General features: G+C 48.1%; 3 protein-coding genes across 6 annotated transcripts; all 3 read left to right on the forward strand.

Annotated features, from left to right (window-relative positions):
- The first annotated feature begins 79 nt into the window (after positions 1-79).
- On the forward strand, positions 80-3,235 carry LOC120953640 (chromatin assembly factor 1 subunit B). The gene is made up of 4 exons (XM_040373767.2): positions 80-715; positions 825-1,017; positions 1,084-1,597; positions 1,655-3,235. Exons 1-4 carry the CDS (start codon positions 581-583, stop codon positions 3,036-3,038), a joined length of 2,226 nt encoding a protein of 741 aa, XP_040229701.2. The 5' UTR covers positions 80-580; the 3' UTR covers positions 3,039-3,235.
- A 670-nt stretch (positions 3,236-3,905) lies between these two features.
- On the forward strand, positions 3,906-25,139 carry LOC120953638 (neurexin-4). 4 transcript variants are annotated; one of them, XM_040373764.2, is made up of 10 exons: positions 3,906-4,596; positions 10,217-10,336; positions 19,024-19,220; positions 19,828-19,969; positions 20,043-20,413; positions 20,487-21,007; positions 21,163-21,210; positions 21,379-22,928; positions 23,005-23,664; positions 23,731-25,139. In XM_040373764.2, the coding sequence occupies exons 1-10, from the start codon at positions 4,515-4,517 to the stop codon at positions 23,919-23,921; spliced, it is 3,882 nt and encodes a 1,293-aa protein (XP_040229698.2). In that variant the 5' UTR covers positions 3,906-4,514; the 3' UTR covers positions 23,922-25,139. The 4 variants fall into 4 exon arrangements, with proteins under 4 accessions (XP_040229698.2, XP_040229697.2, XP_040229699.2 ...); XM_040373763.2 differs by lacking the exon at positions 19,024-19,220 and adding an exon at positions 17,986-18,182 and having other exon boundaries at positions 3,907-4,596; XM_040373765.2 differs by lacking the exons at positions 19,024-19,220; positions 21,163-21,210 and adding an exon at positions 17,986-18,182 and having other exon boundaries at positions 3,907-4,596.
- LOC120953646 (L-aminoadipate-semialdehyde dehydrogenase-phosphopantetheinyl transferase) lies at positions 10,710-15,404 on the forward strand. Its single transcript, XM_040373778.2, has one exon. The coding sequence runs from the start codon at positions 14,294-14,296 to the stop codon at positions 15,185-15,187; it is 894 nt and encodes a 297-aa protein (XP_040229712.2). The 5' UTR covers positions 10,710-14,293; the 3' UTR covers positions 15,188-15,404.
- Positions 25,140-25,414: the final 275 nt, after the last annotated feature.

Consider the following 25,414-nt stretch of genomic DNA (forward strand, 5'->3'; position numbering starts at 1 on the left):
GTGAGTGCTGTTCTGTTGAGTTTGATGTGGAGGGCGGATCACGCATTGTTTACTATTTCTTCTACAAGCTGTGAATAATTGCAGAGAAAAGGGTGCCAGCGAGATGTTTTTTTCAACTTTCGTCGATCATGGTGTAGACTGATGGATCTACACTCTCGGAGCCGACGAGTGAATCGATGAAAAAGGAGAAATGAAGAGAAAGTCCGTTGAAGTAGCACAAATTCTTCTATTTTCTACACAATTCACAGATACTCATTCACTTTGAAATGCATAAAATGGAGATTACAGAAGAATTTTTGCATCAATGAACTGATGTTTTAATAAAATCGACGAAAGTATCTGTAAACCTCGCACTCGTGAGCTGTATAAACCTTGGCCAAATGTTGTTTGTTGACAGTCACTCATCCCAACCAGGTGTCGGCTGTCAGTGGGAAGGTTTGCGCGCTCAATTTCGTTGTTTTCGTCGTCGGTTGGCAAAAGGTGGACAAACAATTGGGGCGCATTGTGCTGCTGCAAACGCGAAAGTTAATTACGCCCGCAAGAAAACCACCCCCTCCCCCGTTCACATTCGTGTACAACCATGAAGTGCCAAATTCCGGAAATATCGTGGCACAACCGTGATCCCGTGCTGAGTGTTGACATTCAGCCGAAGGGTGCGAACGATCGGGATCACCAATATCGGCTGGCATCTGGTGGGACTGATTCGCATGTGCTGGTGAGTGCAGAGGGATGGAAGGGGAAGGGAAGCCAACAACAATGATGCTGCTGCTGTTGCACCTGGTGGGAAGTGCGCGATAACAACGCTGTGCTATGCTTCGTTTTAGATTTGGTACATGATTCAAACGCCGGAATGTGGTACCATCAACTTGGAGCTGGCCGCTGACCTTACGCGACACCAGCGTGCGGTAAATGCGGTACGATGGTCCCCTTCCGGCGAGCTGCTCGCGTCCGGCGATGACGAAAGTGTGATCTTCATCTGGAAGCAGAAGGGAGAAACGGAAACGCTGAACATTCTGGGTAAGCAAAGGAAGGAACTGTTTCCCGAGTAAGACATTGCCTATAATGGTTTGTTGGATTTGACAGAAAACACCAACGACCAGGACAAGGAGACGTGGCTGACGATGAAGATTCTGCGCGGCCACATGGAGGACGTGTACGATCTGTCGTGGTCGGCCAACTCACAGTTTCTCATCAGCGGCTCGGTCGACAACTCGGCCATCGTGTGGGATGTGCAGCGCGGCAAGAACACGGCGATCTTGCAAGATCACAAGGGCTTTGTGCAGGGCGTTGCATGGGATCCTCAGAACAAGTACCTGGCGACGCTCAGCACGGACCGGTACTTCCGGGTGTACGACGTGCAGACGAAGCGCGTTGTGTCGCGATGTCACAAGTGTGTGCTTCCCGTGCCGAAAGACCATCCGTTGAGGGATAAAACCATTCGCCTGTATCACGACGACACGCTGCAGACATTCTTCCGGCGTTTAAGCTTCAGTCCGGATGGGAACATTATCGTAACGCCGTCCGGGATGGCTGAAATTGAGGGTGTCTCGAAGCCGCTAAACACGACGTACATCTTTACGCGCAACTCACTCAAACAGTAAGTGTGGTGGCAAGGATCATCACGGTTAACACTAACGTTTTTCTATTTTTGTAGGCCCAGCTTCACACTTCCATCTCCCGATCAGTACACGGTGGCGGTTCGCTTCTGTCCCGTGTACTTCCAGCATCGTCCACACGCGGAGAGCAAACCCCCGCTGGTTCCCCTCCCATACCGCATGGTGTTTGCGGTGGCGACGAAGAGCTCCGTCTATCTGTACGACACTCAGCAGGCGGCGCCGTTTGCTCTGATCTCCAACATCCACTACACGCGACTCACGGACATGTCGTGGTCATCGGACGGAAGAATACTGATCGTGTCCAGTACGGATGGTTTCTGTTCGATGATTTTCTTCTCCGAAGGTGAGCTGGGAACGATCTGGGAACCTCCATCGCCGGAAGCATCTGCAGCAGATGAGCCCAGCACCTCTTCCAAGGCAGATGAAACCAAGAGGGATGATGATTCAAAATCAACACCACCGCCAAAGGAGAAGCAAGACAAGCCGGCCCAACCGATTGCATTTAGAAGGAAGCCGAAACCGGAAGAAACTAGCACACCTTCCAAGGTAGATGAAATAATAATAGACGATGACTCGAACTCAACACCACCACCGCAAAAGGATGATAATGGAAAGAAGCCTTCTTCAGAAAAGCCGCCCCAACCGATTGCAATTAGAAGAAAGCCGAAACCGGAAGAACCCAAGACACCTCCTAAGGCAGATGAAATGAAGATGGATGATGGCTCAGAATCAACACCACCGGAAAAGGATGATACTAGCAAGAAGCAAGATAAACCAGCCCAACCGATTGCGATTAGAAGGAAGCCGAAACCGGAGGAACCGAAACCGACCACCAACGAGGGCGCCGTGGTCGTCTCCCCGACCGTCGAAAAGATCGTACAACCTGGGGTGGAGTTTGTCATCGAGAAGGAAAAAATCATCAGCAGTGACGAGAAGTTCGAAAGTCCTTCGAAAAAGGATCGACCCGTTACGCCGATCGCGGTACGACGACACCCGAGAACTCCCTCCGACAGTGCGAACGAATCAAAGGCAGGGTCGGCGGCGTCCTCATCTTCGGTGGGCAAGAATTCACCCAAACCAATCGCTATCCGTAGACATCCGCGAAAGCATGAGGCCGGCGCGAGCAAACCAACCGTCGAACCGACGGCCGAGGAAGATGCCAACGACACCTGGCCCATCGATCAACCGAAACCGGTGGGCGTGGCGGAGCAAAAGAAGGCAACACTGTCGCAACTGCCCTGCCCGATGGAAACGGACCAGACGGAGGACATTGTGCTGGTGGTGGAATCGGATGGGGAGGAGGAAGCCGCCGCTGCCGCCGCGGTCCAGGCAAAGGAGTCCGATTCTGAAGCGCAGAAAACGCCTCGACGGGTCGAGTTTCGTACGATATCAACGCCGAAATCGAAGAAGAAGCTTTTATGAGTGTTTTATGATTGTGTGACCAGGTCGGGGAAGAAGAAGGATGAGCATGATGATGGTGGTGTGTTGGTAAGCAAGCAAGCAAGCAAGCAAGCACACGTACGCATCCTCCACACACGCCAACTCTCTTTTTTAACAATGGGTGGTCTGGTTTAGTAATTTACGCAAATACGCTAATATGATTTAATTATTATAACCTAGTACGATCAACGGCGTTTTCGTAAAAAAAAATAAGTATAGTTTTAGAAGATCCGAAGCCTTTTAACGTAGGAGTTTAGTGTAGATTTTCGTTGTGTATTTGAAATTTGGGTTTGAAACAACCGCGTGCGTGCTGGACAGTGGGACGTACACGTAGAGGGTTAGAGGGTTAAGCCTGATTTTAAACTGAATATAGTTTTTTATCTTTTATAAATCAATTTGGGAATTGATTTTATTGCGTTAAAATACTCACAAAATCCTTCCAGAATAACAATCAATCGCATTCAAACTCGTAAAATGGTATGAAGTTGGTGGGTAGGATTTTGTTACCATATGTTCGAATCATAAAGCCCACAGTGCACACTGGGTGGTTGTCGCAATAAATGTCCAAAAAATATGTAATTTCTTAAATTTAATTTTTTACTGTTGTGTCTTTCCATATAGGGCCATATTTATTCTGGAGTAGATCTTTAATAATGTCTTAGCTCTTCAGAAAAGCACTAATCAATTAATGACTCATATTCTAAAGCACAGTCAACGTAACAATTAACAAAACATATTTTGACCGATTTAGCGACTCCAGTTCAGCCCATTGTGCACTGTACTGCTCTCCCTTGCACGAGCTACGCCTGCTAGTCGTACGGACACGCGGGAACCCTTTTCTGTGTGTAGTTGTCGCCTTCGAAGCGTGCAGACGTGCGTACCTCGAGCTCCGACGTGTGAAAGAGCAGCGCCACTCTGTACTGCAGTTGTGTGTGGCGTTTGTGCAAAGTGTGAACTAGGGAGTTTCTTAACAAAAGTAACACCCTGCCGTCGGCGGGTGGAATAGTTGTTCTTCTTCCCCCCTCTCCACGCCCTGTTTCGTGCCGTTGTGCAACATTCCTGGCCGTTGTTGTTTTCCCAAAACCTGTTTCACCGTGCGTCAGTGTGCGTGCGTGAGAGTGTGTGTGTGTGCGCTCAGTTGTGTAAACTTACATTTATTTTCCATTGGCCGGTTTTCTAGGCAAAGGAATATTGTTTTCCACAAGAAATCCGAAACTGGTTTTCCCCTGCGAGCGTGTGTTTGTGTCTTCAAGTGAGTGTGTGTGTGTGTGTGTTGTGACAAAAAGAAGATATCCAACAGTCCACACACCCTTTAAAGGGTGGGAAGTGAAGAAAGCGCCAACCGTCTCATTGTCCTCCGGTGCTTCGAGTGTGGCGGCACTTTTTGGCTCTTCAACACACAACGCCTAATGTATCGCAACACCTCCGCATAGAGCAGCTAATAAAAAGACGACAAAAATGTTAAAATCATTTCGCGGCATGCTGCCGCTTGGCCAAACCGTTTGGCTACTACTCATCACCGTCAGCATAATCTCTGCAGGTACGTACATTCGGGAAGAGGGGGGGACACAATGTTTCATGTTCCGCTCAGTGGTTGTGTTTTTCTCTACTACGCCCGATTTCCCTTCCGTCGGACGAATGTTGGGAGTTGGTTCGAAGCGCTTGCGGCTGCTGCACTGGTGTGAGTGGAGGGCGCTATCCACCACCACCACTACCACACACACATATATATTCACCTGGCGCTGTCTTTCGCGTCCATCCGCCGCCGTACCTATTCGTACGCATCACACTCGCGCTATTCTGTTGCGCCTACTGTGAAGAACTCTGTGCGGCGCGATATGTCTCGAGTTTATGCTCTTGTCTCTGTGTGCGTGTGTGCGTTAAACGTGTACAAACTAACGGTCGTTACGCGGACCCTCACCAACACACAACACCTTGGAAGGCGTTGCGTGTGTACAATATTTACAACCTGCCAACTAGATCGCTTTTGATTTGGGAAGTTTGCTTCCGCGACAGCGGATGGAATGTTTGTAAATAAAAAAAAAAAAAATGCATCCTCCAGTGCAAGTGCACCCGCTGGGTCGCTGATTTCCTTCTCATCTAATCGCGCAGCCACTCCTCGCCCGCGCTTAGCAAGGTGTGTGTATTGTTTAAGTGGCGCGCGCGTTGATCAATGGGATGACTCACTGATCGCGAGCTGCTGCTGTCGTGTAGTGGTCGTCGTGAGTCTTTTATGGGCGTGTATCGTGCTCGCGTGGGGTCTGCCTGAACAATTCTCACTGACTGGAGCGCTGACAACAGCAGCGGGTTAAATCGATTGTGGGCTATTGTGTGTGTTCGGTTTTGCACTAATGGAACAATCGGCTAGTAAATTTGCGAATGAACCTTGAAATAATTGTTCTTTGCATGAGAAGAAAAGTACGGAAAACAATGCCAAAACTGCACAAAAACATCCCGCACGCTTTTGGGCAATGGAAAAGGCTTAAAATAGCCACAAGAGGAATTTTGTCCCGTGCTCGTATGTTTTCTTTTCTTCGAAAGAGAGAGTGAGAGAGAGCTAGGTAAAGATGTGTGCTTGCTGCCGCCTTTGTCACAAAGCTCGTAAAATATAGATTTTCCTCGAGACACTCGATCTATTCCACTCCCCTAATGAATGTGTTTTTCGGCATTGCCTATCCCACAAAAGGTAGACAAACACACAACCCAAAACGCTACGAGTCGTGTGTCACAACAGCAGCAGCAGGTTGTCATCGCCAAGGTACCGTTTTAATTGTTTTTAAATGGAAAAAGACACTTGTCTGCCAGGGGACGGGGCCCCGCGTGTCTTTCCTATTTTTGTACCATGATCTTTTAACTAACCCAATTGTCTGCCTGTATCCATGTGTGTGTGTGTGTGTTATTAGATCACACATACCGCGCGTCCAGACACACGGTCTCGCGTAAGCGCAAGCACGTGTTTGGCGTTGGTCGCGTAGCGCACTCCCGGAATATCAGAGACCCGGAAGAGGAGGTGTCTGGCGCTAGAGAAATAGCTGTCAAAACTTCGGATCACGGATGCTGCGCACTGGCTGGCTTGCTGTCCCCGCGTGCTGCTTCATTCATTTGTGTCGCACACCACACGCACCATCATCATCAGCATGCCGGATTGGCGCATGTCCCGCAGCACGGTTTGTGCGGCGTTTGAAGAATATTCTTGCGAGAAAGTAGAACAGACATACCGGCAACCGTATCTCCCCGGCCGGCGGTAACCGGTCACTCATCCAGTGAAAAGAGCAAACCAGGAGGGAAAACTCTCGACCCCCTTGTCTGGATCCAGCCTCGGCACCGGCAGCAGCAGAACCCATGGTAGTGGTAGTAGTAATTGTACAAACACTGCTGACGACGGTTGTGTGGTGGTGCGGGTTCCCGGTTTTGCCGGTTTCGTGGAAAATCAATAATATCTTTCACCATCAGCTTCCGGCAGGCAAAAACGGCCACAACACGAGAATGACAGCGTACGGGAGAACTAATCTGCCGCACGTGCGCCCTTTAGAGGGAGGGAGGGTTTTGTGTTTTTATTACCTCATCTTCATCGAAAGTCATGCGAGATTCGTTAAAAGTCACACGCTTTGAGATCCCAAGAAGAACCACCGTGCAGCATGTCTCATAAATCTGTTTTTTTTGGTACCATTTCCCATCTTCGGGCGGTCTAAAATCGATGTTCGACACGCGTCTGCAGTAAAACGTTGACACATGAGCGAAAAAAACGGAAAAAATCCGCGAAATCCGCATTGACACGGGGCAAACATGATGTTTTCCATTTGTTCTTACAAATGGTGCCCCGTAAATTAATCATCTGTTGTGTTGTGCGCAGTGTTGCGAACGGTGATAGTCGTCGACATAAAATTTTACAAAATGATACTTTTTGAAGCATCGCATTCTAGATCCACACATTCATTCGACAATCACGGAAAAAAATATCATTTGACACGATGATATTTTTTCTGCTACAATCATTTGACTTTTTGATTTTGCCGTACAACAAGTGAACTAGATCTTCATCGAAAATGGGTCCTTTTTTCGTGTTTTCGCGTGAATTTCTATACTCCTGTAAGAGAATACCATTTTCCTGGTTCACTGAGTGAAAATATCAAGTGGTCTAATGACTTAGTATTGGTAAACGCACGATTAAGCAGTTCTGGATTCTCACTGAAAAATGTCAAATGACATTCATTCTACATTTTTTGCAATCATGTCATCGCAAAAGCATTGATTGTTAATGCACAAATGATTGTCGCTTTTGGAAAGTCGTGTCATGGTAACCATGAATATCAAGATCAAAAAATGATTTTGACACCCGCTTACTGCGAATATCATAAAAAAATGTCGACAATTAACAACACTGGTTGTGCGCGCAGAACATGAGCGGATCGGAGCAGGCCATGGTGCGTGTCATCGATGTCGATGAATTTCGCCTGCTCTTCTTGGTGGTGGGGTTTTGCGAGATGAGAGATGGAACAGCTGTTCTTCTCTGTCCGCCGGGGATTAGTCATCAGGTAACAAGAGCACCACCACCACCACCATTTGCCACAAAACGATCAGTCCCGGTGTCAGAAGAGGTTGATTTGATTGATGTGTACAAATATTAATCTCAATAAGCGTATGAGTTGCAATATTTTCTTTCCACTTTTTTTGTGTGTGCATTTCAATAGCACAGAGATTTTAAGCCCCAGCGGAGGATTATAGTTACAGTTATCCTGTCAGTAAACATGTTTTAAGTTTTAGATTCCAATCAATTTGTCACCTCGTCGTGCAACCCAACCAACCGCACGCAACAAACCCACAATCGGGCACAATCGATTGAGACAACTGTTAGCACCCGGGTCCGGCTGGCAAGGATTTGCGCTGGGCCTTTCCCCCTTTTTTACTCTATTGCGGACGAAACCAGTATATACCACCGCCAGGACCTGGGACAGTCGCACGTTTACTTTTCCAGCGCTCGTCGTTCCGGTCCCGGTTGTTTTTCTAATGCAAACATTGGTCTTTGCAACCGACCCCTTTCTGCTGCTGCTGCTGCTGCTGCTGGTTGGTTGTGAACAATGTAAAGAACAATAAATAACATTGGAAATATCGGAACACTGTTTACATTCCCCGAGGGAGTGGGGGTGGGAAAACCGAGCATTTCATTTCCACGTGTCCTAGTTTGGTTTGGAAAATGCAGCACTTTTTGTTGTCTTTGGTCAGGGTTTTCTTTCGGAGCGTGTGGGCACGTACGTGAACGGGGTTTCAATATTTATTGCAATAAAATGTCATTTGGACTCAGTACACTGATCCAGCACTACAGCATAAGAAGAAAATAGAAGAATTTAATATTTTATCGAACAATGAAAGAGGCACTCATTCTGAAGGAATCATTTGGATGAGTTTCAGCAAGATGCATCAGCCTCCCATTTATTAATCTGTACTTTTAGCGAAGAAATTGATCGCTTTAGGATGAGCATCTCTTCAAATGCATCTATTCTTTCACTAAACAATCCCATATTGCAGCATTATTAAAGGGACCGATTTTTTTCTTCCATTACAAACCCCCTTTCTTTTCTCTTCTCCTCAACAAAAAGCCTTAAGGGTAACGGTCGTTTTTGTGCTGTTTGCGCTTCTGTGGCCACTAAAAGTAGCCCTCGGGTATTACGGCCACTGCCACTGGCTCCTCGGGAAAAGGGAGAAGAGTATTCCTTCCAACCCCCGGAACACAGCACTCTCACCCCGGCGATACACGTCGACACCTAGGAATCGTACATGGTGCTGCTTCTGGTCCTGGTGACCGACCATCAGGAGGGTTCCATCTCTTCTCTGCCCCGTGGCACTCGTCGAGGCATTGTGTGATTTATGTGGATTTTTCTCACAAGGGTGAAATGAGGAAAAAAATACATATTAAGGGAAGGGTCACAGTATGTAAAAGGGTCTTTAACGCTGAGAATATGGCAGTGGCTGTGTGGTGTTTTAGCAAAATGAAACGACTCAACAAAATTCGCACATTGTTGTCGATGTGGCCAACATCGTCCGGACTAAAACAGAAAACACACTCATACTATCTCTCTAGTGTCGGGAAGAGTGAGACACTTAACTATGGAGGCAAGTCCTGGTGCTTCATTTTCTCCATTATGCAGCGAAATGGGTTGCGTTTGTTTTTATAGGGCTTCCATCGATCGGTCGAAAGGGAATTGATTTTCTTCTCTCTCTCCAGAATAAGGAGAAGCAAAAAAAAAACACCCACAACAGAAATGGTAATAGGTTCAGAGAGGGTGTTCTTCCCTTGTTTTTTTTACAAAAAAACCTCTGCATGGCCACTTCCCGCCATTGAGAAAAACGCACCATAGTTGTCCCTCAGATCGAAACCATCAAAGCCCACTTAACGCAAACGGGAAGACAAAAGCGTGGAATCTATCAACCCCAAAACCGATTCCCTCTCTGGATGTAGATATGAGCTACAGAGAAACGAACTATCGTTGCACACCATCATCATCTCTTCTGGTGCTTCATTTCAACGTTTAATAAACTTACTTTACGATTACGATCGAATCGACCGGACAGCGAGCGGGTGATTGAATTTCACGTTCCCGCCGTGCTGATCGGGTGGAAAATTCGTTTTTAATTACGAAACCAATCGAAGTACGTCATGGCAAAAGATCTAAACGCGTCACATTTTCCGCTCCCTCCATAAGAATCGCATTTGATAGCTTGAGCTGAGCCCTTTGACAGTGCGCTAGCAGCGCCATCACAGCCTACTGCGGAAGCGATTCAAAGGATGTCGGAAATCAGTTTATCGAAGGAAGGAAGCTGTGTTGGTGCTTAGTTGGAAGGAAGAAGGTGGCTTTTAGAAGCAATATTAGGCTGTGTTTGTCTGTCCATTAGGTCCTCGCGTTAGAAGCACGTTAATGCATTTGTTTTACGGTTGTGTAAAGCTGTGAGGGGGGTGAAAAGTGAGCAAAAAATGCGGGCACACTCAGTACTACAATAGCCAAATCGTGGACGTTTCGCTACTAATGGAGAATATGGCGTTAAGTAAGCAAATGTGTGACGCAGTGTGGTCCTTCCTCTATATGGTGTCCTCATATTGAATTTCATATCACTCTTCTTGTTGCCTTTCTTTCAAAAACCCGTCTCTTCTTATTTCATTGCAGAATATTATCAAAAAGACTCCTACTCCGAGTATGACTGCAACGAACCGCTGCTGGAGCACGCCGTCCTTTCGGCAACTTCCCAGCTGCGTGAGCGAGGACCGGAAAATGCACGGCTAAACGGTAAGTTTGGAATCCGGTTGATGATTGAGCTTCTTTTTGGAAAAGATGTCTGGAATTTGTTGGAACCTCTGATCAATCGATCGATCAGTTGGAATGATCCTCCTCTGGGTTTGCGCGCTTGTTCTGGTTGTTCTCATCAATCCATCGACAAAACGAATCTTTCTCCAATGTTTCATACTTTTTTCATACACGAGGCAGAACTCTTCTTAACTCATCATTTTGCACTCAATCGAATTGCGTAAAAGGATTTCCTTCTTCGTTTGGGGCAGAGAAATGCTCCACCAAAATCACCGGAATCGGAACCACACGCAATCTTCTCGCCCAATAAAAACGAGTGTGTTTCTTAGTGTATTTATTCCACTGTTTGTTATCGCATTCCTTCCATCCTTTCCTCACAAAAAAAACCTTCGCTCTCCATCTCTCTATCGTGCAGGATATGATTTATGTGCCTGTTTGCTTTTGTGTGAGGTCATATATTTTCCTTCTTCCTGCGCGTTCTCGACTTCTCGACGCGTGTTTTGTTGTAGCTACATGTGCACATATGTGTGTTTTGTTTTGTTTTTCTTCTCCGGTGTGTATGTGTGTGTATGTTTCTTGTCTACAATTGTCAGTGTTTTATTTAACTGTAAATTTCTGCTCACTTCCTTCCTACGTCTTCCTTCCGGTGTGGTGTGCTTTCTCGCCCTGGTGTGTTTTGTTTTTGTTTAGGATCATTTACATGACGTGCACTGTATACAGCAGCAGCAGCAAAAGAAGCACTAAGAAGATGTGCATTAGTACAGCGTTGGGTGGTGGGTCCTGCATTTTAATGAATTTTATTTTTAAAACCACCAATCTCAAATGGAGCGATAAATGTTAGATGTCTTCTCTCTTTCCCTTTGGGCCGTTTATTACGCAAAACTTGACCTCCTCTTTACGCAAATTACTTTTTATTGCCATTGCGTCGATTAATCACATCATCGCTCGTACCCAATGTTATCCCCCCCCCCCCGATACGATTCCATATGGCCATCCGGAATTGTTGGGGATCGGTGGGAGTGTAAATTTGTGGAAAAAATAAATAAGCTTTGCTACTGCAAAGCGCATCTCCTTTATTTGCGCGATAGGGGGGTTAATTATTTGCACTTTAAAAAGGACGTTGTGCTGAGCCACGCATAAACAAAAGAAAAATGCGGAAAAATGAGGAAAGTGTCGCGTGTTCACCATATGGCACCACAACTCCCTTTGCAGTTTTTTTTTCGTTCGTTCTTTTCCTACCCATTCCTGTCTGGTTGATTGAAAATTGCAACTACTTCAGCGCAGCACAACACAGCTGGACGCACACTTATTCCCGGTGGGGTGGCAATAGTTGCAATTGCAATTGCACACCACCATGCTGCAACCCATTAGCGCCTACGTCACTGCAACCACCAGCACCACCAGCCCAGTCAGTCTGTTTGTGATCCGCTTTTTAGTTCCGCTGGAGTGACCACCACGAACGGTGACAATCCGGGTGGAAACCTTCGGGTTGTAATTATTGGAAACTATAGCAACGTTGGCGGTAGTGCACAGCACGTCCCTGTACGTCAACGATGATTGGATGTGTCACCGGTAGTTTATCATCATCGCGTCATTGCTTGCTAGGATGCGTTGGACGAGCATCCAACAACTACTTCCCTGAGCGCTAAGGGAAGCATGTTCCACACACAACGCATGGTTGTAGGGCATTGCAGCGGAAAACAGCGACGTGTCACTCAACATGGCGTAAAGGTTGGTGATGCGTTTGCCAAAGATGATATAGGGGCGATGGTAGCAGCATGATACGTACGTACGGTTCCAAATTTCTCATCCATATGCTAATGAGACTCGCGTCAGTCTACGGTGCGGTGTTGGAAAACGTTTCACTCGACAGATCTTGATTAGATCATCTAATTGCCTTTGGTCGTAGCGTAGAGTGCAAGAAAGTGTATCTTGTTTGTGAGCGTTGGGTTTTTGGTGGGTTAAGATCTGTTCTAGAGATGAAATTGTAGCCTTAAGTGGGTTCAATCTGGTGCTCCAGGGACGTCCATCTTGAATTTATCGGACAATCTAATTTATGCCGAAAGTGGTCATTGATCTTGAGCTCTATTCAGATCTTGTTGAGATTACACTAGCTCAGAAATGTATCCCGAAAAAGAGGTAGAATGTTTATGTTGTAACACATCCATTCAAACGCACCCGTCGTTTATCTGTCCGCGGTATGAACACATCAAGGGACGTGTGACACCGGCAAACAAAAATAGAACGACCTACTATTGCCGTTGCTGCTGCTGGTTGCTGGCTCACTTCTCAAACAAGTAACATTAGCCGCGCTTTCTTCCAAACCGTCACGGATCGTTTGCCGAAAAGGATGGAGGAAACCTTAGGAAATGGCCGAATTTTACTACGCCCAAGGGGGAAGGGGAGTGCGCGCGTGTGCGCTTCAATTGATAAAACATTGTCGCGTGTGGGTGGCGGTTTCGTGGTGTGTGTGTGTGTGTGCGTTTCTGTGGTTTAGCCCTTAAATTAGCACACTTTTCCGCCGCATGAACAACAAATTGCGCACACGGTTCTATGGAGCCGGCGGTACGCTAGGACGACAGGTTATTATGTAAATTTTTGCTTAACTGATACCAAGCAGTGAGTCATTTTTTGTGTGTGTCGATACAACTACGCACGTGTGGTGTGGTGCTGCCTCTCTTCCAGAAATTATGGAGGTTTTTCCGATCGATGGGTACGCTCTACGCTAGAAAGAGGATGGGTCGCCTGTGTGTGTGTGTATCCTGGGTAAACATATCTTTTCCTTGCTTTAATGGCCATTTTTACGGCTGAATGGTCGGCGTCGGAGTGGTTGGAGGTTGGATGAAAATGATACGCCAACGCGCTCGTGCCGGTATTGTGCCATGATTGCGGCGGCCTAGTCAAGTGTATCTATTTCTATGGCGTGTACACAAGCGAGTCTACTAGTGACGAGTCTCTGCTGTAGGTGAATTAATTAACAAAAGACATCCACCGTAATGTGGTGCAGGGGGGAGAACAGAAAGCAAAAATAAAGGCGACCGGCTCATACTACTATCCTTAAATCTTCTCATCAGATTAAGGTCAGGCCTTTGGCTTTGGGAGGGCTTTAAGATGTTACTTGAATTTAACCTATAGTACACGAGACTAACTGCAACACAAATAGGGGTCAAGAGGTGATAATATTTCGGACTGGTCACTTCTATACCGGCAAGACACCCGTATGGGTGTTCACGTGCCTGCACTTTAACGGTTTCACAGACCACGCGCATTAAATGTGCTTAAATTATTAACAACCCAAAAGCATACACGAGGAACGTTAATAATGTGTGCCTAATCACGATCAGCTTTTAAAATGCCTTTGTGTTTGTGATGCACTGTGGGAGAGCTTAAATCTGGCAGGCACTGTATTGTTCACGGCTGAGATTTTCACATGCAAAAAAATCGATATTTTCAATTGTTCAATCGTTTTAGTGCCTTCGAAATTCATAAATATGGATTGGCAACACATTAGAATAATTAAATCCCTTCATTTTATTGAATTTGAAACTGCCCTCTTCAACGCAACGGCTCGGGCGAGCTCACGGCGAACTCGGGGCGAAATCGCTGCTGTCATCGTTGCGTTTCGTTAACCTTTTTGACGAAGCTAAACGTCAGCCGTCAGCAGCCCACCCGATTGAACGAAAGAAATGTGTAGAAAAATAAACAAATACAGCACAGCACGTTCCAGACCGAGCATATTGTTGTTAGAAAATATGAGCTGTAAACAGATAAATTAATAGTCGGGCGGAGCGATGCTGTGCGAAGGCTGTGCGTAAGAATCTGTGAACAGCGTTGTGCAACCGAGAATCTCCGGCCATTGGCGTGTCTCTGTGTGCGTGAGTGCGTGTGTTTGGTGAAACGTTCACTGCTGCTTGCTCTCTCGCAGTCCACACGCAAACCATGTCACTGCGGAATGGGGGTCACGTTCGCTGGGCATTTGACCTCGCGGGCTGGCGACCCAGTTTGGCGGATCTGCTGCTAGCGACGTCCTGCATACAGCCGGAGGAAAAGCTCACCCTGCAGCGGTTCGTGTTCCGGGACGATTTCAATGCGTCCCTCATCGGGCGGCTCATGATGCGCCGGTTCGTCCAGCTGGCCACCGATCTGGCGTACGACGAGATCAAGTTTGAGCGCGATTCGAAAGGCAAACCGTTCCTGAAGAATGAGGGTGTGGCGGTCGACTTTAACGTTTCGCACCAGGGCCGATACGCGGTGCTGGCCGGCATGGCTACGAAGCGGCTGGAGGCTACCACCACTACCACCACCACCAGTCCGACGCCCAAGATAGGCGTGGACGTGATGAAGATCGAGTACGGTGGGGGGAAACCGCTGGACGAGTTTTTCCGCCTGATGACGCGCAACTTCTCCGACGACGAGTGGCGCTACATACGCGGCCGCGATGACGCCAGCGCGCAGCTGGAAGCGTTCATGCGCAACTGGTGCCTGAAGGAGAGCTACGTGAAGAACGTGGGCGTGGGCATTACGGTCGATCTGAGGAAGATTAGCTTCCGCATCCAGACGGAGGTGCTGGCACGGGACCGGGTCGTGTGCGATACGACGCTGCGCGTCAACTCGGAACCGATGGGCAATTGGCGCTTCGAGGAGTCGCTGATCGATCGGGACCATTGCGTGGCGGTGTCGCTGGAGAACGTGCCGGCGGAGCAGGATCTGAGTGGCAACTGTTTTGAGGTGATTGATTTCCGGACGCTTGTGGAGCATCACAGACCACTGCTAGCGATCGATGAGAATTATTGTGAGGGTATTATTAGCAAGGAGTATAAGAAGTCCAAGTGAGGGAAGAGGGGTAGGGAAGACGATGATTTTTTATTAGCAAACGGTGATGGGTAACACAGGGTAATGTAGGAGAGAGACAGGTATTTTGTCGATATAAGCTCGAAGTTAAACATTTTCTGGCCATTTACTCTGCTAGGTTAATGTAGGGCAATTTGTTTTTTTGATGGTATAAGAAAAATACACGAATTTAGCCTGTAAGTAACGAAAGGTAAACGAACTTTCTTCCTTGCCTTGACGACGGCGACGACTACGGTTGACCCAGAAAGAAATGTTTGCTGCTGAAAGATAGGACAGGATGGAATTCTGGCAATAAATTTCGCCAGTCGTGACTTGGTTGTTGGCTGTCAGTAACAGGCACGCAAGGAAACGTAGCCTGTCCGCATCGCATTTGAATCCTTAGGCCGCATCAGGACACCACCTAGCCCGTGCCTTAGTGCGATGCCTCTTATCTCACCGTCCACGTAAGGACGTGTGTGGTTCGGTTTCTTTTTATTTCTTTGTTTGTTGTTTGCCCCATTCCCGTTTGTTGGATCCATAATGAAGGCACCCGAATGGGTGTGTGTGTGTTGGCAAACCTTTCGCATGACAAACCGCACCCGAAACTCAATCATGTTGGCGAACTGGCTTTATGACATGCTGTCGTCGGGTGGTTCGTGCGGTCGTCATTGTCTGGTGTTTGGTGGTTACGCTTCAACTCCTCCAAAAAAACCGTACATTGCTTCAGGAGGGACAAAGGGATGATACCATTTAAATGTTTTGTCTAAAGTTAACCCCCTGCAAACTAACGTTAGAAGTTAATTCGATACATCACGCAATACGGTTTGCTTTTCCATACAAATAATCATGTTTCGGGGGAAATTACTGGCCCCCCCCAGAGGGATGGGTTTTCGCAAAACTGGAGTGTAAAGAATTCTCCTTTCCTTCTGTGTGTAAATGGCAGGTGGCAAGATAATTATCTTTTATTTTAACCCCCACGCCCTCCGCCCGCCGCCGTGCTTGGGAAAATGAGGTCTCCGTTCACCTGATGTGCATTTCAATGCGGGAAAACCGTGTATAAAATGTTGGGCGTGTAATGTTGCGCTGTGTTATCAGGTGAGATCGATCGGTGTGGTTGGCGCGTGTTGCAGTTAGCTCTAGAGTACCTTACTGCAATGAGAATGTAACAGCGTCATCAAAGGAGGCCAGGAGCAGTACACAAACAAGGGAATGATGTTTCCGCATTCATATTGATCGACTCTCATCGCAGTTGGCGTTTTTGACTGAGTGGAGAAAATGGCAATAAAACCGAACCATCTGGCAGTGTGCCACCCGTTGGGCGCGCTCGGAGGTCATCGGAAGCGACACATCTCCGACCGCCTGGAGTCTCCGTTGGCGCCTATTGATTATTCTCCCAGGCCCAGGTTTGTGTGTGTGTGTTTATGGCGGCTTCAATATGGTGGTGCAGCTGCTGTTGAAGTTTATCAACGTTTTATAAACATCCAAACTCTGGAGTGTCCTCTACACCTATAAGTGGCTCCTGGAGTTGGTTCAATGAGGTGTGACGGGCAAACGGCGGAAACAATCCATATTCAAAAATGGTTTCAAATTAGGAGGAAAAACCCGGTGCGTATGCTCCCTTTGCAAGCAACGTTTATCGATGTACATAAATTATGCTTCTAGTTCTGGTGGCACTTTTAATAATGATCTTTTCATCATCATTGGGTTCTGTTTTTTTTTCTTCTTTCTTCCGATACGGTTTACGCCTAGGAAACTAATCCCAAAACAAGAAGGGGGTTGAGTATTTCTGTACGGAGCTTCCGAATTGTTGACGCCACAAATGCCACAAATTATCCTGCCGGTGTTTCGTCTCCATGGCATGCTTAGTGTGTTGTATGTGTTTGGGCGCTGCAACACGGTTGAGTGCGCTTATGTTTCAATTTACACCACAACAGGCAGCATCAACCCCTTCTTTTCCACACTCGATATCGATACCTGGCTGGAGATGATGAGGTTGTTGAAGGGTTCGAACCAATACCCATTCCTTTATAATGGACGAAATTTTATTGCCGTTCCAGTTTTGCTTTCTTCTTCTTCTTCTTCTTCTTCTTCTTCTTCTTCTTCTTCTTCTTCTTCATATGGGGCAAAAAAGAGCCCTTCAAACAATGGAGTGCACGACGTAGTAGTAGTAGCAGTGCGGCAGAAAGTTGTCGCATGTCGCCAATCGTCGGTCCTTGAAGGGAAGGGGTTTCCGCCGTCCTTCCTAGTACGATCGGGTGTGTCGTATGATCATCGAGGGGATATTCGGAGGGGTCGGCTTGTCGGCGCGTTGCATAAGCAGCGGAAAGCCCAGTTGTCGGTTTATTACGGATGGTTTATTGTTATTGAGCTTCATAAAGGTAAGGGAAGAAAGGTCCTCCTTTTGGTGTCTCCGTCGGAAGAAAAGGAATAAATCAGAGGGGACGAAATTCAATACTACTTCTGCACACATCGACCGTGTCTGTGGTTCAATAAATTCCGGTGCTCACAGGCGGAAACAGTAGTTAAGCGTGAGAAAGCGTGAACCTTCTTACAAAGTTAATCTGCTAAATTGGTCGTCCTGCAGGAGGGCTCATCCGTTGACTACATAATCGTTCTTAATCTTTCGCCACGTCATCATCACATGAGCTTACCACAGTCATCGTCTTTGTCTTTGTCTTTATCTCAAACCATTCATGCTCGCTCTTCATCGGTTTTTTACTAAAATTGCCTTGTTGTCTCGTGCCTTACATTCTCGTCTTGTCCCATATAATCCAATCCATCCCCCTCCCCTCCCCTTAAAGGTGGCTACTCCTGGACCGCCCAGCAGTCCGACTTTGACCAGCAGTTCATTATCGATCTGGGCGATGTGCGCAACATCACGCGCATCGAAACGCAGGGCCGTCCGCACAGCAACGAGTATCTGACCGAGTACAGCATCAGCTACGGCTTCAACGGGCTCGACTACATCGACTACCGGGAGCCGGGTGGTAACACCAAGGTAACCAAGGGCGCGGAAGAACAAACGGACGGAACAGGACGGAAGAAACGATCATTTGCGCGATCGTATGCATCTGTTTTTTGGGGGGAAACGATCTTACTAATCCCATGCGCTAATGCTTGTCTCACACTAAATGGCACGGACAGGGGATGGTATTGCATTTTGGTATGGCGTGCGTTTCGTTTCGGAACGAATCGGGTTCCATTTACATATTAGCATTATTCTAAACTAATTCTAAACACTTCTTCGCTCTCTGCATCTCTCTTTCTCTCTCTCTCTGTCGCTGTCTGGACTGGTCATTTCCGGGTCTTTGTTAAACGGTTGCTTCTTCTCTTCGTGTGTAAAGCCTTCCTTCTGGTGTCTGGTTGGTGTTGGGTTTTAAAGAGCCATTAACCACATTTCTTTTATGCTTTTTTTTGGTGATTGTTGTCTTTCGGTGTGTTTGGTTGTTGTGTTTAGCATATAAGACATTATAAGAGAATTTACACTTTATTACTTATTACAGCTAGTACCAAAAGAAAGACGCTCAAAAACACACACATACCTAACTAATTGGATAATATTTTTCTATTCTATTTTCTTACACTGCTGCTCGCTAAATTTGGGATGTGTGGCGTGTGTGTGTTTCAACATCAATCCGACCGCCTCTGCGACACTGCGCCACCAATTAACAACAAACAATCCCTTCTTGCAATACCTAAAAAACGCCCACTCTGAACTGGGTTGGCATGATGTACACACAAACATAAACACACGCTCGTACTAACCCGATTGGTGGGGACATGGTTTGGCTTTTCTCCACTCCCTACACTACTAATCAACGCCGCCGCCAACCGTCCAGGCCGATCGGCATGGACACCGGTCGAGAATACGTACTTCCACTTCCTCACGATCGACATGGGCGAACGGAAGATGGTGCGCAAGATAGCGACGGCGGGCCGGGTGACGACGAGCGAATGCGTCACCGAGTACATCGTCCAGTACTCGGACGACGGGGAGCTGTGGAAATCCGTCACGGACAGTAGCGGAGAGGAGCAGGTAAAGTTTGAGTGAAAAGAGTGCAGAGCCAGCCAGACCCATCCGGCGACCGGCTGTCCGTCTGTTCAAAGTGCAGTACTCCGGATGTTATGTCCCCTGCCAAGCTGCTGTATCTCTCTGTAATGTTTGTGTGTCTGCGAAAGCCTGTGTAAAATTCAATTTACAATCCATACCGAGGACGGTCCGTCCTTTACTTTCCTGTTTGGCCGGATGCAGACTGTGATGACAGCATGTGTTGTGTTGAAATAGAATTAAAATATCAAGAACTTTAACTGTGTATTGTAACTAACCAGTACGGGAATGGCGTAAAACGCGTAGAAGAATGTGTGTAGAATCATTATACCACTTTTCACTAATGTAAGCATGAGAAACGAATGTAGAATGAATGATTCTTTGTGATTAACAGTAGTAAAATGGCATTAACATTTGTGGTAATGAATTTAACAGCTTTCTAAGACAGCCCCAAGTAGTGTAGTGAGTTGTTGGATCGCCTTTCTGTCCGATCCCCCGACGTAAATCACCGTTCAATGTTCTTCGTTCTTCCCGAATGTCATTTTCGAACGAAGGAACCGATTTATTAATCTGTATTTTTTCTTATGCGCTGCAGCTGTTTAAGGGGAATCGAGACGGCGATTCCGTACGCATGAACTCGTTCGAGGTGCCCATCATCGCGCAGTGGGTGCGCATCAATCCAACGCGCTGGCAGAACCGAATCTCGCTGCGTGCGGAGCTGTACGGATGTCGTTATGGTAAGTGCGCAACATGTTCTTTGAATAGTCCCTTCATATCAGCTCTAAAACAAACTATTCTCTTTACTTGCAGAGTCCGAAAGCATCTACTTCAACGGCACGGGGTTGGTGCGGTACGATCTGTTGCGCGATCCGATTGCTGCAACGCGTGAATCCATCCGCTTCCGCTTTAAAACGGCCCACCCGAACGGTGTGCTGCTGTACTCGCGTGGAACGCAGGGCGACTACTTTGCGCTCCAGATCAAGGACAATCGGATGGTGCTGAATGTGGATCTGGGGGCGAAGATTATGACGTCCCTGTCCGTTGGCAGCCTGCTGGACGATAACATCTGGCACGATGTGGTGATTTCGCGCAATCGGCGTGATATCATCTTCAGCGTGGATCGTGTGATCGTACAGCGCCGTATTAAGGGCGAGTTTGATAAGCTTAATCTTAACCGGGAGGTAAGGGAAGGGGTAGAAGAGTAGAGATGATGGACACCTTACTAATTATGTTATCGCTTTCCGTCTCTTTCAGTTCTATATCGGTGGTGTACCGAACCTTCAGGAAGGGCTCGTCATTCAGCACAACTTTACCGGGTGTATTGAAAATTTGCACTTTAACGCGACCAACTTCATTCGCGAAATGAAGGACGCCTTCTACGATGGGGAACATTTGCGGTACAAAATGACGCACGTCACGTACAACTGTCCCGAGCCACCGATCAATCCGGTCACGTTTCTGACGCGCGGATCGCACGCCAAGCTGAAGGGTTACTACAGCTCGAAGCAGTTCAACGTCAGCTTCGCGTTCCGCACGTACGAGGAGAAGGGGCTGATGCTGCACCACGACTTCCTGCAGGGCTCGGTGCAGGTGTTCCTGGAGGAGGGCAAGGTGAAGGTGCGCCTAAAGGAGGACAACTACGAGCACAACCCGGGCACGATACTGGACAACTACGAGGAGCAGTTTAACGATGGCAACTGGCACCACATGATGCTGACGATCAAGAAGAACAGCTTGGTGCTGAGCATCGACGATCGACCGATGGAGACGACCAAGTGAGTTAGGGGGGGGGGGGGGGGGGGGGAAGCAAGGGGAGTTGCTCACGGGTTGGTAGATTAGTGATTAGAGAAGCCATCCATCGTGTCTGATTGCATGAGAATGCAGGATGTTTAGTTCACTTTAAGAAATGAAACATTATTATTTCATTTAGGTTGCCTTATGGCGAACACGAATCAAATAGTACGGCTAACAGTTCCAGGTAACTTTCAGGCATGCGAGTTGAGCTTCTTGTGTGTGCGTACAAAAGGGGAAAAGAGCCCTTCGGCGTTTTACGAAATTAGCGAAGCTATTGTTGTTTTTTTTGCACAAAAATAGCTTTCATTTGAGTTCTAATTCATTGTTTCTTTTTGTCTCTCTCCCCTGCCAGACTGATTGACATTACGACCGGCACCCTCTACTACATCGGAGGTGGCAAAACGAAGGACGGCTTCGTTGGCTGTATGCGATCGTTTGCGATCGATGGCAACTACCGTATCCCGACCGACTGGAAGGAGGAAGAGTACTGCTGCAAGGGAGAGATCCTGTTCGACGCCTGCCACATGGTCGATCGGTGCAATCCGAACCCCTGCAAGCACAGCGGCATCTGCAAGCAAAACTCGATGGAGTTTACGTGCGATTGTGCGGGCACGGGGTACGCAGGGGCGGTCTGCCACACACCCATGAACGCGCTGTCCTGTCAGGCGTTCAAGAACGTGCACGACGTGAAGCAGCGGCAGCGCATCGAGATCGACGTGGATGGTAGTGGACCGTTGGCACCGTTCCCGGTGACTTGTGAGTTCTACTCGGACGGGCGGGTGGTGACGGTGTTGAGCCACAGCTCGGAGCATACGACGCGGGTGGATGGGTTTGCGGAGCCGGGGTCGTTTGAGCAGAACATCATCTATGAGGCGGATTTGCCGCAGATTGAAGCGTTGCTGAACCGTTCGACGGAGTGTTGGCAAACCCTAACGTACGCGTGTCGCTCGTCGAGGCTGTTTAACTCTCCCTCCGATCCGGAGAACTTCCGACCGTACGCGTGGTGGGTGTCGCGGCACAACCAACCGATGGACTATTGGGCCGGCGCGCTGCCCGGCTCGCGCAAGTGTCAGTGCGGTGTGGTGGGCGATTGTATTGACCCGACCAAGTGGTGCAACTGCGATGCGAACAGTCTCGACTGGCAGGAGGATGGTGGAGACATCCGGGAGAAGGAATATCTGCCGGTGCGAGGGTTACGGTTCGGTGACACCGGGACGCCGGTGGATGAGAAGCTCGGTCGGTACACACTGGGGCCGTTGCGGTGCTCTGGGGACAGTCTGTTCAACAACGAGGTAACGTTCCGCATTGCGGACGCCACGATCGATCTGCCCCCGTTCGATATGGGCCATTCGGGCGATATTTACTTCGAGTTTAAGACGACGATCGAAAATGCGGTGCTGCTGCACGCCCGTGGACCGACGGACTTCATCCGGCTGGACATTGTCGGCGGGACGAAGCTGCTGTTCGAGTATCAGGCCGGGACGGGCACGCAGAAGGTGTACGTGGAGATGAGCAACAAGCTGAACGACGATCGGTGGCATTCGGTGAGCGTGGAGCGCAACCGCAAGGAGGCACGGCTGGTGGTGGATGGTTCCACGAAGGCGGAAGTGCGGGAACCACCGGGACCGGTGCGTGCGTTGCATCTGAACTCGACGCTAACGATCGGTGCGAGGTTGGATTATCGTGATGGATACGTTGGATGCATCCGGGCGTTGCTGTTGAACGGTGAACCGGTCGATTTGCGATCGTACGCCGAGCGGGGCCTTTACGGTGTGTCGGTTGGGTGTGTTGGAAGGTGTGAATCGAGCCCGTGCCTGAACAATGGCACGTGTACGGAGCGGTACGATGGGTTTACGTGCGATTGCCGCTGGAGCTCCTTCAAGGGACCGATCTGTGCTGATGGTAAGCTGCTGATTTGCGAGTTGCTGAACAGAGTGATCATCCTTTTAACACCAATTATGTCTCCTTTTCTTTCTAGAAATCGGTGTAAACATGCGATCATCGTCCATGATCAAGTACGACTTCCAAGGTGCCTTCCGTTCGACACTGTCCGAGCGCATTCGTGTCGGCTTTACCACCACCAACCCGAAGGGCTTCCTGATCGGCCTATTCTCCAACATCACGCAAGAGTACCTCACGCTCATGGTGTCCAACTCGGGCCATCTGAAGGTGGTGTTCGACTTTGGCTTCGAGCGGCAGGAGCTGATCTATCCCGTGAAACACTTTGGCCTTGGCCAGTACCACGATGTGCGCTTTTCGCGCAAAAACTCCGGCTCCACGGTCGTGCTGTCGGTGGACAATTACGAACCGCAGGAGTACCATTTCGACATTAAAGGCTCGGCCGACGCACAGTTCAACAATGTGGAGTATATGTATATTGGCAAAAACGAATCGATGAAGGACGGATTTGTGGGTTGCATTTCGCGCGTCGAGTTTGACGATATCTATCCGCTGAAGTTCCTGTTCCAGGAGAATCCACCACCGAACGTCCGATCGCTCGGTACACCCCTAACGGAGGACTTTTGCGGTGTGGAACCGGTGACGCATCCACCGATCGAGATCGAAACACGACCACCACCACTGATCGATGAGGATAAGCTGCGCGACGCTTACGGGCCCGATACTGCCATCCTTGGAAGTAGGTGTTGAGATTCAGCCTTGTCCAGGCATTGTTTAATGAGCGGTTTTTGCTTCCCTTTTGTAGGTGTGCTAGCGATCATACTGCTGCTGATCATCCTGATGGCGATACTGATCGGTCGGTACATGAACCGGCACAAGGGCGAATATCTGACGCAGGAAGACAAGGGTGCGGAGGCGGCCCTCGACCCAGACGAGGCAGTGGTGCAGTCGACCACCGGCCACCAGGTGACCAAGCGGAAGGAATTCTTCATCTAAGGCGCCACCCTGCCCAAGTTCATGCTTGGTCTTGGGCCTGCCTGCCTGCCTGCCTGTGACAGTCTGCTCCTGTGTGTAAATACTGTTAAATTGCGTACCCCGGAACACGAGACCGCGCAATCTTCCCGTGAGCTCTGTCGGCTGCAGTGGGGGAAAGCAAAGGGAACCGAACAACTCCCGAAGCAAAAAAAGGCCATTCCGTGTTGTTGTCGGTGCATTACGGTTTTCTTGCATTTCGCCTTCGAAAGGGGTTTTTTTGTCGCAAGCAAAAGCCGAGTTAATGTTTAAGTGATTTTAATTTTAAAACTGCCGAAAGCGAAAATGAGTTTTCTGTTTTATAATATTTTTGACCAACCAAACTCTCTCAACGTAGTAAAAAACACGTAAACGAGAACGACCCCGTCCTTTTTTCACAGTACTTTTGTAAACGTGCGCGAATGTGTGCAAAGCAAAAAACACGGACAAGGGAACACACCCAGCAGAGAGAGGGATAGGAGAGATGGGTGATGTTTCTTTGTTCGTGCTTAAGTTTAAGCATTTTAGTTGATAGAGCCATTTTTTTCCTTCTGTAGTCCAAACGGAAACAATCGAAACGAAGAACTCCGCGGTGTGTTTTGGGGTGGTAGTAGTAGGCTCTGACGAATGTGTAGGGAACGAATGAATCTCAACGGAGAAGGAATCACTCGAGAACAACACCGGGGGAGGTCGATGTTTTGTGTTTAAACTTTTCGTTACATTAATCCGTCCTTTAAGAGATAGTTTTGTTTTTTAAATATATTTTCTTTTTTTATTTAACGCGAAAGGCGCGAATAACCAACCAACCAACGCGCTCCGGCGACGAAGCACGATAAGAAGTTGTGAATCGCGTGGAAACAACAAAATGATAGAAAGTGGTAATAAACAAAGAAAACCAACAAATTGTATCAGGAATTAAAAAAAAAAAACCAGAATCAAACTCAATTGTGAAGTGAAAGAAGCTGAAAGTGGAAGAAAAGGGAGAGGTTTTGCGTTTAATTTTTGCGGAAAAGTTTGCATCCACGATCCCTGCAATCGAGTGAAGCAAAAGAAGGAGGGAAAAAGCACGTGATCGAGAAGAAGGAGAAAAAGACAAATTATTGTTTCATTTTCAGTATCAATTTTCAAGGAGGAGAAAGTAGTGAGTAGAAGGGGCGCGTGAGAAAATAATAAATGCTGCGGAACGAACCAACAACAAGCGTGTGCGTGCGATGCCTTGTGCAAACATTCGAAATAAAGCTCAACTCACCTTCTCGCACGCCTGCTCGGCTGTCCCGCACACTGGTCGTTTTTGTTCCGTGTGCCATTTTGTTCCGCTGTCTCGCTCCCGATCAGCCTGTGCCTGTGCGTGCGTCATCCTCTTCGACCTCCTCGAACGCATGCGACCCCGTTACCAACCTTAACAATTTTGTCTCACTGCGTGCACCGGGTTATCGCGGTGCGCCGCCGTCTCGTTCGCAGAATCGATTCAGTTTCAT

This window comes from Anopheles coluzzii, chromosome 2, assembly GCF_943734685.1.
Source record: "Anopheles coluzzii chromosome 2, AcolN3, whole genome shotgun sequence".
Classification (NCBI taxonomy): domain Eukaryota; kingdom Metazoa; phylum Arthropoda; class Insecta; order Diptera; family Culicidae; genus Anopheles; species Anopheles coluzzii.

Bases quoted from the DNA above. Each gene is read 5' to 3' on its own strand.
- LOC120953640 (XM_040373767.2), top strand. From the start codon at position 581: ATGAAGTGCCAAATTCCGGAAATATCGTGGCACAACCGTGATCCCGTG. The intron at 716-824 runs GTGAGTGCAGAG...GCTTCGTTTTAG, and splicing joins GGACTGATTCGCATGTGCTG to ATTTGGTACATGATTCAAAC. The intron at 1,598-1,654 runs GTAAGTGTGGTG...CTATTTTTGTAG, and splicing joins ACGCGCAACTCACTCAAACA to GCCCAGCTTCACACTTCCAT.
- LOC120953646 (XM_040373778.2), top strand. From the start codon at position 14,294: ATGTCACTGCGGAATGGGGGTCACGTTCGCTGGGCATTTGACCTCGCG.
- LOC120953638 (XM_040373764.2), top strand. From the start codon at position 4,515: ATGTTAAAATCATTTCGCGGCATGCTGCCGCTTGGCCAAACCGTTTGG. The intron at 10,337-19,023 runs GTAAGTTTGGAA...CCAACCGTCCAG, and splicing joins GGAAAATGCACGGCTAAACG to GCCGATCGGCATGGACACCG. The intron at 21,008-21,162 runs GTGAGTTAGGGG...TATTTCATTTAG, and splicing joins CGACCGATGGAGACGACCAA to GTTGCCTTATGGCGAACACG.